Raw genomic sequence first — 13,939 nt, forward strand, 5'->3', positions numbered from 1 at the left:
CCTTGTCTTGGTAAGATGCCCATCTTTAAAAAAAGAAAGCTTCAAAATCAAAATAAGAGTTTAGCCTTAAAGCTAACACTCGATAGACTATACGCTAGCATACTCATATAAATGTTGATAAAATGTACTTTTAGCAGATATACTTGTCTTTCGCTTCCGATACAACAGACCAAAAATATTGATGACTCATCCTGCACTACACAGATTTTCAAGGGAGAGTTTCAGGTATGATGTTTACATTTTTTGTAGGCCAAACCCCAGAAACGATTTAAAGCCTGAATCATCAATGTGTTTTTTGAATGTTTTTTTTTTTTTTGGTTAAATGCCTGAAATATGGTCTGTGGTGAACACAAGCTCAAGATATTTTCACATTTTATTCTGACATAAAATACATCAGTGATACCCCCTTGTGATTTTTTTTAAAGCCGTGATTATAGTTTGTTTATAGCCTAGCTTTAGCTTTTTAATTCTGGTGATTGTAGGAGTTTTTATTCAAAAATCAGTTTTTATTCAAGTTGTGTTCAGATTATCATTTAGCATATAAAATGAGCTTATTTTTATCCAAAAGCCAATAGAAAAATCTTTTTCTTTTTTTTTTGTCGAGAAAACCAGTATGATGCTAACTTACAGTCTGGCCAACAAAAACACATCATCACTTTCTGTTTTAATGGGAAATGTGTCAACACAAGAAAGAAAACTGCACTTGTCAAGCCTTTTCTTTTAAAAAAGACTGCAGGAATCCTTCTCAGAGTACAGCATATATGGTTACACTATATAGTTAGTTAGTGAGCCTCTGAGTTTATGACTGACAAGGTTGAATGTTGACAATGTGGACAGCCTCTCCTCTGCATTTCCTCACGCCCGCCTCACATTCTGTCATTGTCACTGGTGCAGACGCTCCATCCTGCTGCACACACACACGGATCCAGGCGTCCAGGGATGAACATTCCTCACTTGTCTTGCAACGGCAGCTGTTCGTTTGCTCTACAACGACATGATTGTTACAACATTTTAGTCTTTAAAATAGCACTTTCCTGACTAGGTTCAAAAAGACATTAGCAAGAGTTTACATTTTCAAGCCTTGGGTTCCCTCAGGAAATTTCAAATGGGTTTTTTGAAAGGCAGTTTTCAATTTTTGTGGCTAGCATTACTTAAAGTGACTTTCATAATTGTTTTACAGCATAAATTACACTGTCAACTCAAACATGAGTTTTGAAAGCATTGTGAATGTTTTAAAAACTCACGATGCTAGATTCATGTTTGGGTTTATGAGAGTGTGTCATTTATGTTGTAAAACTAAACATGGAAGTTCTGTCAGGTCGTGTTAACCACAGAATTTATTTACCCATAAAATAAAAAATAAATAAATAAATAAATAAATAAACACTACCGGTCAAAGATTTTGTATTATAAGGTTTTTAAGTTTTTGAAAGAAGTCTCTTATGCTCACCAAGGCCACATTTATTTGATACAGTAAAAACAGTAAAGAATGTTAATACAATTTTACAACTGTTTTTTATTTGAAAATATTTTAAAATGTAATTTATTCCTGTGATGGTAAAGCAGATTTTAAGCATCATTACCCCAGTCTTCAGTGTCACATGATCCTTCAGAAATCATTTTAATATGCTGATTTGCTGCTGAGGAAACATTTATTATTATCATCAATGTTGTTTTTGAGGCTAAATATTCTTATGCTTAGGCGACCTTGAGTGCCCAGAAAGGCGCCAAATAAATAAAATGTATTGTTATTATTATTATTATTGAAACTGTGTACTATTTAAAAGTTAGGGGTAAGTTCGATAAAAAAAGAAAGAAATTAATATTCACCATTATTCAGCAAAGATGCATTCAATTGATCAAAAGTGACAGTAAAGACATTTTAATGTTACTAAAGATTTATATTTCAAATTATGTCCATTTATCAAAGAGTCCTAAATAAAATGTATCATGATTTAAACAAAAATATTACGCTGCAGAATCGGCTTTAAACATTAATGATAATAAGAAGAACCATTGTTAATAAATGAGCACCAAAAATAGCTGATAATAACTGAGCACCAAACCAGCATTTTGATTTCTGATGATTTCTGAAGGACGATGTGACATTGAAGACTGGAGTAATGCTGCTGAAAATTCATTACAGGAATAAATAACATTTGAAAATATATTAAAATAGAATATATTTATATCAGAATCAGTACCAGTGAAACCTGACCCTCCGATTTCTGTCTGCAATGTTACACTGGTGTAAGACACAATTTCATATACTAAAATTCAGATATGATAATGCGCCATTATTTGATCTTGTATTGTACAAGCCCTCACCATCACAACTCTCCCAGATGGTGCAGTGTGGACAAGCAGTGGATGAGCGTTGTATCCACTGGCAGGCACTGTCTTCAGCAAGGGTGTACTGGTGTCCCAGACAGCGCATAGCCTGTACTTTACACAGACTCAGTCTCTGCGACCGGCCGCGCTTCACATCAGTGGCACATATCTCCAAGGAAGCCCTGCAAAAACACAACCATTTATTAAATGGAAAGTTTTGGTGGATGGTTGTGTGGAAATCCCTTTCTGACATTTGTTGTGTAATGGACCGTCTGGGAACATACTTGCACTCGTAGGGTACTTTACAGACACATTTATCCTTTGCCAGGTTCTCCCACGGCTGGCATTGCACCGACACGGTGGTCGAATTAAAAACTAGATGAAAAACATCACATACTTTTACTCACATTTTCAATACATTTCAATGAATGAAATGATGTCCATTCCCATTACAGCTAAGTACTGTTTATCCACATTTTCTTCTCTCTGAATTACTGTACAACACCTGTGAGACAGCTGGTTTCTTTTGGTTGTGGTGACCAGGAGAGGCCAGCGTTGCACCGGATCTCACCCGGACCCTCTTTGACTTTGCCTTCAGGACAGGAAAGCGAGACGGCTTCACCGATGTTATAGGAAAGCTTCCATGGGCTTCCGGAGACATCTGGAGGAAGCCGAGGTCCATCACACTGCGTTTCTGCAGACAGCAAGCAACGTTTATTTTTATGTTTGTTTATATTTATATGTTTATTAGTATAAAACATATTCACGGTTTCTTTCTCATATCTTTGAAATGTAAAATATTAAAATGAGCATAAAATCAATAGATAAAATAATTAAAAGGAACAATTGCATAATATAAGTATTTATATCATATAGTATTAATGAAACCTAGTTCCCTTTCCGTCGGTCAGTCTGACAGAAGTCTCCTCTAAAATTCTCTAAAGTGTAGGCTATAAAAAAACTTCATACATTTTAAAAGATACATCATATAAGTTATTATATTTTATATTTATATTATTTAATTTTTACATGAAACACAAATAATCTCATATAAGCTCCTCAATAATTAATGAATCATTAAGTATTTATGTAACATAGTTGTCCTAAAATATGTATGCATATTTTCAATAATAATTATATACATCACATAAAAATTATCGTTATTTTAAGTAATTATATCATGAAGCATGCTTCCCATTCTCTAAAATGTATATTAAAAAGATAATACTTATTATATACATTATATAAATCAAAATTCAAAATCAAAATGCAATTATTGTACATATATAAAATGTATAAATAATATTTTATAGTTATAATAATTATAGACCATTTTAAACACATAATAGAAAAACTATAGATATCATATTATGCATTTACAGTATAGCATTTCACTTTTATATAAAATATATAAATAAGTAGGCCTACATCAGTAATGCGAAACACACCATCAAAAATAAAACTGAAAAGTACACTGAAATGGATACTAACATCAGCATTCAACAGCTCCAAAAAGTCATGCACACTCACTCTTGCACTCTATTTGATATCGCAACCAGTCTAGGCTCTCTTGGCATTCTGCTATAGGATCTCCAATCAAATGATAATCTTCAATACATGCATACTCAATCTTACTGCCCACTGGATATGCATCTTTGGGGTACTGCAATTGGCAGAAGAGAACAATATTATAACACATCATCACAAATACATATTCAATCACAGTTAAGTGGAGAATACAGGTATATAATCATTATTACCAAAACAAACCCATTAGCAAGGAAGGGTGGTGTTTTACAACTTTCCCTGAGTGTGATTGTATCATCAAAGCAGTGAGGCTCCATTGTGCTGAAAATAGGTCAAAACCAATAAGTCAGGCTTCCACACAGTGGCAGTGTTGTTGCACAGTTTCATTCTCTGGGTCTCAAGCAGCTTTCAAAGAACCAGGCTAGTGACCTTCCTCACCGTAGGTACTCTAATTCCTCCGCATCCTCACATGCTGTCGTCTCCACGGCATTCCCAATACAGTCCCTGCCGCCCGAAGGAGCCGGACGACTGCAGGAACGGCTCCGGCTTTTCCGTCCTTCCCTGCAGGCGCTCCATGAAGACCAACAGGCCCAGTCTCCATGGATCACTCCTAAGATACAAAAATATTAACTGGACACTCAAAAAAAAAAGTACAGTGACCCCAAAAAGTATTTAGGTACTTAAACTTTGAAAGGTAACAATTTATTTTGATGGTCCACTTCAGACATACTATAATAACTAACTATAAGTAAATGTGCAACTACATGTCAACCAGCCATTAGAGTATTAGTGATACTAATGTCACACATGACTGTCTGCTTAATATCTGCTAACACTTTATTTTAATGGTCTCTGAACAGACATTCTACTGACTAGAAGTAATTTTGTAGCTATAACTTATTTTACTAACATGAACCCTAACCTAACAGTCTACTAATAGAGTTAATGATGTAGTTCCAAATGTACTTATAGAATGTCTAAAGTGGACCATCAAAATAAATGGTAAACTTTAAAAATGAAGCATGTTCATTTTTACTGCACATATTTTTACTGCACATAAAAATCTGAAAATGTGAGATGATAATAATAATAATACCAATTATTATTATTAAAATAAGTTACAATGTATAAATTAATACAAATTAAATGTATAAAATATACATTTATAAAAAAAATATACAAAATAATCTAAGCTTTCTAAAGACGATAACTCTTTTGAACTCTACTTCTATTGAAAGCCACGTTTTTTCTCTCTTCGTGTTTATACACTGAACAGTATACTCTAAAGGTGGGTAGAAAATATATAGGCTACAGTATTTTAATGTAAAAAGGTCATTATATATAAAAATAAACCTCCCATTAGGGAAGTTGCAACTCACACACATGGCAACTCATAAATATTAGATTTTTTTTGGCGAATTGGTGGTTTAAGGGTGAATCTTTATGCTTACTTTTTCATCTTTTTGTATGACTCAAATTGTACAAATTCATACAAAATCACCAGCTCGTATGAGTTGGGGGTCTGTTGCATCAAAAAGTTTAAAAAAAACCCGCTGATTTATATAATTTTTATGCAACAATTTCTGTACCTGGCTGTTCATCTTCTGGAGTCCCATCCTCGCACGCCTGGCCTTTGGTGCCTGGTTTACACACACACTTACAGATATCATCGTCAAGCACACGCAGCCCGTTGTTCTGGCATTCTCTGCAACGGCATGGGTGTTTCTCGTTGAGGTAAGTCTCAATTGCACGCTTTAAGTGATGCTTTTTCACCCCTGCACACGGGACCTCTTTCACCAGCTCATGGAGAGATCTGAGCTGAACAAATCAGAAATTCACACACATAAGAATGAATGTGCTCCTTTGCAAATAGCTCAGTTTATGGCAGGCGAACAAAGGCTCCAAGTTCAATTATGTTCTATGATTAACATAGCATATACACTCTATGCTAACAAACTCATTTGCATACAATAACCATATATTGACAATCGTTTCCAAACAAACCTTCGTTTTGATGACTTTTGGAAAGTTCTGTACTGAACCCGACCACTGCGAGAACATCCTGCCGTTCTCCAGGGGAGTGTTTTTGTCTAACATTGACAATTGTGCAATATATCCAGAAGCTCCGCCAATAATATTTGTGGTCATAGCATTTTTTGTTATGCTTGCATCTGTTTGGGAGACATTTTGAAAACAGGACCTAGTATTATTATACTTTTCACTGTGTTTACAGAAACTAGTTTGAAAGTATCACAGATGCATGAATAATTTAGTGCCAAAAGTGAAAGAAAGCTTCAGTTAAGCATTTATGGTTTGATTTTGCTTTTATTTTTCCTAAGTGACTTACAGGAATGTAGGACAAGGTTAAGAGTTTGTTCACTGCACTTTTCTGTGGTCCACCTGATGATAAACAGGATCGAATGGGACGTTTTGACACAATGTTTATAGTCTCTTTGCACACTTACTATGTAAAAAAGAAAACAACAGACAATCGTTAGACAATGCAATGATCCTGAATGGCGAATACTCTTCTCAAGTTAAATGAATATGTGACATATCACTTACGCAATTTATTCATGTCATCTTGGCTGACCGCCATAAATAATCTAAACTGGCCTCCAAGAGTGCCTTCTGAAATATAGTGGGTCCCAAATCTCTCCAGCACTTTGTAGTAAGCAGCATAATCGTATGCGACAGGCAAGGAGAGCAGAGCTTTCCAAAACTCTTCTGAAAGTGGCAGATATTCTGGGGCCTGGTTCTGGAACTGGGCCACGTCCACATCACTCTTCATGATCAGCAGATTTTTGGACTGAAGGGTGAACAAAGTTTCATTATTAAATATTTTGGCATGCGTTCTCATTGACTTCAAAATATTTTAAAGCCACAGCAAATTCAGAGATTGTTAGGCTTAACCTTTTAGAAAACAGACTTTCCTTTTATGCTGACTTTAACCTTGTCATAACTGATCATAACTTGATTAACGTTTGCTGTGGAAAAAACATGTGAAGTGACATGGTGCTAGAATGTCACATGGATTTGTTTAGCAACAGACAACCAATCCTAAACTGCCTCAGCGCTTACCTCATGTACAGTATTATTCATGAACGTCATACAGTCAAAGAAACGTTCACAGACTGTTTAGTTTGTAGCGTCTAATGGGAAAATGTAAAAAAATATCGAACAGCGACGCAGGCACGTTAAAGGGATAGTTCACTTTGAAATTAAATTTTGGTATGTTTTAGCTTACCTGAAGTGCATCCAAGATGTAGGTGTCTTTATCTCCGCAGTAGTTTCAATTTTGATATTTTTAGGTCAAACTATTCTTGTCTGTCAGTCATAAAATGCAGTTATATAGGTACTGTATCCAAAAGCATGCAGAGATGTCTCTAATAGCATGCAGAGAAAAGTCCAAATTAAAAAATTCCTCATCGTAAGTGCACATTGATGTCCTAAGACACCTAAGTATTTATATCGTTTTTATCTCTTTTACACAACCACGTCCAAGTGATCTGTTTACACCGGATTTCTTCCCCGGAAACTAATCTAACTGCCTTCGATTGGACGTTGCATTTTTAAACTCAGCAGAAACGCATGTGATTGGCTGTACGGCTCAACATATGCCTTTGATTGACCTGAACATTGAAGCGAGTAGTGTGTCAAGATAGAAGGTTTACAAATTGGGAATAAGTGAAAACTCAACACTCACGGATGAGTTCACGCGAGCTTAGGCCATCAATGTGCAATTACGATGGGGAATTTTTTTATTTTGACTTTTCTCTGCATGCTATTAGAGACATCTCTGCATGCTTTTGGATACAGTACCTATATACCTGCATTATATGACTGACAGACAAGAACGGTAAATATAAATAAAATATCAATAAAAATAGAAAAATTTAAACTACTGCGGAGACAAAGACACCTACATATTGGATGCACTTCAGGTAAGCTAAAACAAACCAAAATTAAATTTCAAAGTGAACTATCCCTTTAACTGGTAAACACGTTAATTTGTTCTTGTTCAAGAAGACGTTTCACTTGGATATACGTCAGTCACAATAGGGAAGAAAAGACTATTGCAACTTATGTATACCGACTTTAACACGTCACATGCTCATTGCTGTATACTTCTGGCCAGATTTATTTAAGGATAAAGTGCGAAATTTGGAACACACCCAAATATTACGTTAAACAAGGATTATGTGAAAGTCTATATAGTGAATACATTGTAGCATACAGTACCTGCGACTGAAACAGCTCATTATGAAAGACATAATCATCATGCCCGTAATCTGTGCCTTTTGTTTTTGTATGTGTTTCTCTGTGATCGAGGTAGTGCCAAGAACTGCTATAGGATTCATCTGTAAAATCACTTTTTGCTGTGACCTGGCAAAAACAAATGTAGAAACTGTGACTAAAGATTTTTCCTTTTTTTCTTTAGAAATCCCTAGATTTATTTTCTTGCATTGGTAACATAAGTTCTTCTTTTTGTATATAATCAGTCATTTTTATGTTAGTATAGTAAATTGTGACATTTCTATTGCCTGGAAAGTGTATCTGAGGACACTTTGAGGAAGTCTATATAGGTCCATATGGTCTCCACTGAAGGTCTTTCTACACAGTCCTCCAAAACTCTTAGTGTTGATAACTGTTCCTCTTGCCTCTCTCCTCACTGCATCAAACCTATAGTGCAAACACACACAATCATAGTGGCATTAGAGATTGGGGTGTCTGTGTTTATGTAAATGCATTGTTGTATTGGATATGGAATCAAGCAGATGACAAACACATTACATTACCCTTGACCAGTGAGCTCTACGTTTGGTGGAGGTTTTTGCAGGTCACAAATCTCTCTACTGTCACATTTATGCTCATCTGAGCCATATTCACAGTCATGATCTCCATTGCATACCAGAGACTGGCTGATACACTTCCCTTAAGAGAAATAAGTAAAAAGAGATGTCCCAAATAACTTTGTAAAGACTTTTGAACAGGAAAGAGTGGAAATGTATCAAAATAATTACCGGACCGGCATCTGAACCGTTCTCCACAGCCCTCCTCTAGGGGACAGACCTTAGTTGACATACAGGATTGTGTGCGAGTTGAGCTCCCAGTGCAAGGCTGACCACCAAACTGAGAGTAGACTGCAATGGAGCGGGTCTGTGTCTATAATGTCCCCAGAAAGTGCCTCCGACATGTCAGTATAATAATAATAATAATGCATTTTATTTAACAGCGCCTTTCATAACACCCAAGGTCACATTACAAGCAAACAAAACAGTAAAAAAGAATTTTAAAAAATACAATAAACAAAACCCATTAGCATCACAAAATACAACAACATACCAGCACAGCACACATGCATATACAGTAGAATACAGTACAGGCTAGTAAAAGCAGGACATAAAAAAGCCTGGGTAAAAAGATAGGTCTTAAGATGGGATTTGAAAGTAGCAGACTGTCACTATTATGGATATCGAGGGGGAGAGAGTTCCATGGGTGAGGGGCCATATGGCTAAAAGTTCTAGCTCCCATGGTAGTTAAGTGTATACGTTGTGACACAAGAGAAAGTTAGAGTGTGTGAAGGGGTATAAATATAAAGAAGATCAGTAAGGTACGGATGAGCGAGATTATGAAGTGCATTGAATGTGAGAAGCAGAATTTTGAATTCAATGTTATACTTCATTTGAAGCCAGTGTAGTCGCTGCAGAATTCACGAGTTGACACTTACAAATAAGTCAGATAGAAAAAATGGTATGCGTATTTGGCACGCTGTCCGAGGAGAGGGCTCCAAGCTCGGCATTTGGCCCGAGCCCAGAGTACTCCCCCCGTATTCCTGGCTGTGGTAGGAACAAGGTAAGTGTGAGGAGTCGGGGTGGTGGAGGAAACTGGTGAGAGTAGATATTGTGCCTACAAGTAGGACCTTGGTTTTATCACTATTGAGTTTTAAAAAGTTAGTTGAAAGCCAATCCTTTATTTCAACTAAACAGCTGGAGAAAGAAGGTGGAGGAAAAGATCCACAGGGTTTTGATGACAGTTAGAGCTGGGTGTCATCAGTGAAAATGGATACCATATTTCCTGAAAATATGGCAGAGGGGGAGTAAATAGATAATGAATAGAAGTGGGCTCAAAACAGAACCCTGAGGGACACCAGTATTAACTGTAGATTGTCTTGATGTTGGATAAACTGAGTGTGACCAGAGATAAAACAAGACAGGGTTTATACAGATACTGCAACTGCATTTCAGCAAACGTACAGAGCACAAGACTGCATGCAGTTATTTAGGGTAAGATAAATGTACACTGTTACAATGACACATGTTAAAAAAGGTCAAAACATAACACTCATCCCACCTGTGTTTTGGAGCAGCCATCGCAGGCTGACCAGCTTCCAGGGGACCATGGTCCCCACTGGCAGTGCACAGGTTGAGACACAGACCTAATGGACCTCACTGACACTGCACTGATTCAGGAGCAAGCTCAATGAAAGTATGTCTCTCAGAAACATCAAATATGGTATATATGTACAATGACCACAAATGCATTTAGATAATTTAACATTACATAACAAAATATCAAACCAAGTGGCATCTGCAAATGACGCTGATGTATTTCTCAGAACTGACTTTGCTTTTCTCAATTGTTTTTTGCAATGACTTTTTATCAGTAATACAATTACTTTTAAACTGGTCTCAAGTCAGTTCTCTTCAAGATCACAAGGGTGTATAACAGTAACCACATAGTTCATCATGTTTACTATGTATGTCACAACACATTCAAATTAATTTATAAAAAAAAAAAAACTATAGTTTAATCATGTAACCTTTTTTTTAAATGTGTGCTTGTAAAACGTTCTTTCAATTAAATGTTCAGTTCATAAAATCATAAAATCTGTAATGCATTTACTTTTCAAAAGAAAATTAAATATATTGAATAGACAAAATGAATAAATAAAAATTAATGACTGCATAAACAATTTGCATGTATGCATATGTTAGACGCTTTTAATTCCAGCGATTTAGATATTTGTTGTGAGGGCAAAGATGTTTTCAGTTACTTACTGTGTAATTGCTGCTGAAGACAACAGAGAGACAAGGAAGACCCCACGCAGGAACACACACTGAGAACAAAGTTAACTGAAGTTTTCCTCCTAATAATTTTGTGCCATACAGTTAAAAAAAAAATGCATTTGATATAAGCTTGACAATTAAAGATCATCATTTGCGTCATAAACTTGAAGCACCAAGCTTTTAGTGGTCCATTAAAATGATGCAGGAATGTATACCTGTTGAAAAATCAAGAGTTCTTACCTTCATTGTAATAATTCTAAAGTAGCATGAGCATTTCTCTCCAAACTGTGTCTTTACTGTGTGCAAGCAGCTTTGAGAAACACTCCCAGTCCGTGTCTTATCTCGCTAAAAACAAGCCATGAGCGGGAAATGGTCATTCCTCTGCCAATGAATGCTTGTAACAACACAGTCCTCATTTCACTGGAATGTGAGCGAGGCCTAGGAGATAGAAAGAGCACATAAATCTCTCTAATGACTTTCATTAGGATTTATGGCTCATGCTAGGAATTAAACGGTCAGTTATGGATGTCCATTTGAGTACATAGATTAAATCATATTCGCTCAGGTAGTTGTCATGCTTCTAATGAGAATCAGACATCTGCATTGGATTCTCCACGTCAAGGTATACACAATAAACACTTGATGGAGACAAAGTGCCATTTTACGACCAATCCTGCTGCAAATGTGGAGTATTTTATACATACAGTAGCCTCTGTTGGATATTCAGATGTCTTGTTTAGCTACTGGAAAGGTCACTGTTTTTAAAAGTCAAATCTCCTGTATCTCCCATAAGAAAATGACAGTGCTTTCCCAGCACATAGATGCCTTTGTGAATAATAATGGCTTATATTGTCTCTGGGTCAGGAGTTAATCGGTATGCTTTTCCGCTCCCTAGACCTGCAGGATCCACAGTTCCTCTGAGGATCTCATTTGCATAATTAAAAGGTAATTGAGTTTCTCAGTGAGCCCCTCATCAGCAAGCTGTTATTAGCAACATGTTCGGCGGGCAGGTAATGCATCATAAATTCATGTCAGAGTCGTCCGGTCACGGAGTCCTTGTCCCTGTTCACACACGGAAATATATACAGTACATCCAAACACTCATTATTGTCGTTCAATGACATCCAAAGTTAGACACCAATGCATTTTTCTAATTTAATATCCTTTACATTGAAATTTTTATTGAAAATTGTAACATTAATTGTAACATGAATCAGAATGTCTCAGTACTTTAGTAGTCTCCCTCTTTTGGAAGCAACAAACGGCAACAAACCTGTAAAACATAATGGTCATGCTCTTTAGCATTTGAGACGATACAAAGAGCATTTTGAGCTTGAATGGAAGAACATCAGATCTGACCGTCTGTACAAAGAGTCATATTATTGTGGTGGCCTTGAAGTATTCATATTCATGTCATAAAGTTGATTTTTCTTATTTTTTAAGATTTCAGTAAAATGTTGGATCCCCATTTTCAATGGGGTCTAAGACTTTTGGACCCCAATATTTTGAGGTTGTTGTACGACATGTGGAAACACTGCATGTAGAATACTCTACCATTCAAAAGTTTGAGGTCAGATTTTTTTTTTTTTTTTAAGAAAATATTTGTATTCGTCAAGCATTCGGCAATTATTTGATCGAAAGTGACAGTAAAATAATTTATAATGTTACAAAAGATTTCTATTTGAAATAAATACAGTTAAACTTTTTACACATCAAGACTGAAGACTGAAGTAAATGATGCGGAAAATTCAGTTTTGCATCACAGGAATAAATTGTATTCCTGGAATAAAAATATATTCAAATAGAAACAGTTATTCTTAATTAAAAAAATATTTCACAATATTACTGTTTCTACTTCTACGAGCAAATAACTGCAGCCTTGGTGAGCAGAAGAGAATAAAACATTTAAAAAAACTTACAAACCCCAAACATTTGAATGGTGGTATATAAATATATATATTTAAATACATATAGGATATCATTCAATGCATATATACAACATTATAAAATATATTAATAAGATGTGAATCAGCAAGTCTGTTTATGGGTGTCTTTTAAAAACTTATACTATGTACTTCTGTCATGACAACTCTTGGAGTGATTGGCATGCATAGGTTTGACAATGTTGTATGTAATATATCTACTACGCTGCTGCTGCTTTTATTGCTGCTGCTGCTGTAGGTTATTGCTGCTGCGGCAGAGCAAGTACGGGACGTGCTGCCAATGCATACACAACGCTATATATATGAAGTAGCCATAGCAGATCCATACAGGTGGAGCTGGGGAAGGTGGAGGGTTTCTGAAGCACGCTGCACTGCTAAGGCAAATGCTACCCAACTATTTGAAGGTTGAGCAGCGAGCCCATTGGCTACTGATACGGTAGGAACCAATCAGCTGCGCCCTATATAGATAACGATGTGATTATGAACAGGTGAGTAAAAGGACCTAACCTGAACCATCTAGAGTTTCATGCCAGAACTTTGTAAATATACATAAAAAGGTCAAATAATGTTGTATCTTTATCTACTTTTCTTGAGTGCTTTGTAATTGGACTGGAAAGGAGTATTCGGTTGGTGGTTCTGATGAGACACAACTGAAGAATTAACTGTGTGATCCAGCTCAGACTAAATCTCACAGTTTGTAATGTCTGCCGGTTTGGAGAAACAATTAGATAACAGGCAAACAAATTCAAGTAAGCTGCTTTAAATGGTGATGCATGCAGCAATGTCTAGTGTTTATTTAAATTGGTAACATCACTAAAATGTTTGACACCATCATTTATACAGGCTTTATACAGTTGCCTTTGACTTGTTCGACTCGATTCGACTTGTAAATAGATGCTGTCAAACTAGGATGTGCTAACAGGCTAATATTGTTCAGCTGCCTGTCTGAAAGCACGCTGGCATTAGAGAAACTCTTATCCTGCGCCAGTGCCGCTTTCAGAATGGTCCCATGCTGCTCGTAATTACACTGTGGACTGTGAATGTGAGGTTTATGCCCAACCTTATTTG

General features: G+C 36.2%; 1 protein-coding gene across 1 annotated transcript; it reads right to left on the reverse strand.

Annotated features, from left to right (window-relative positions):
- Positions 1-485: 485 nt before the first annotated feature.
- On the reverse strand, positions 486-11,282 carry c7a (complement component 7a). Its single transcript, XM_079637996.1, has 18 exons — positions 11,169-11,282; positions 10,920-10,978; positions 10,213-10,321; positions 8,883-9,024; positions 8,658-8,793; positions 8,403-8,541; positions 8,101-8,244; positions 6,424-6,667; positions 6,206-6,322; positions 5,863-6,029; positions 5,448-5,676; positions 4,297-4,468; positions 4,092-4,179; positions 3,862-3,994; positions 2,837-3,025; positions 2,616-2,706; positions 2,329-2,513; positions 486-984 (listed from the first exon to the last, which is right to left on the reverse strand). Exons 1-18 carry the CDS (start codon positions 11,172-11,174, stop codon positions 800-802), a joined length of 2,535 nt encoding a protein of 844 aa, XP_079494122.1. The 5' UTR covers positions 11,175-11,282; the 3' UTR covers positions 486-799.
- Positions 11,283-13,939: the final 2,657 nt, after the last annotated feature.

Source organism: Phoxinus phoxinus (assembly GCF_949152265.1).
Source record: "Phoxinus phoxinus genome assembly, chromosome: 15".
Lineage (NCBI taxonomy): Eukaryota > Metazoa > Chordata > Actinopteri > Cypriniformes > Leuciscidae > Phoxinus > Phoxinus phoxinus.

Coding starts and splice junctions, on each gene's coding strand:
- c7a (XM_079637996.1), bottom strand. Junction 6,668..8,100: donor ATGAGCTGTTTCAGTCGCAG/GTACTGTATGCT, acceptor TTCACCCTTCAG/TCCAAAAATCTGCTGATCAT. Junction 5,677..5,862: donor CAAAAGTCATCAAAACGAAG/GTTTGTTTGGAA, acceptor TGATTTGTTCAG/CTCAGATCTCTCCATGAGCT.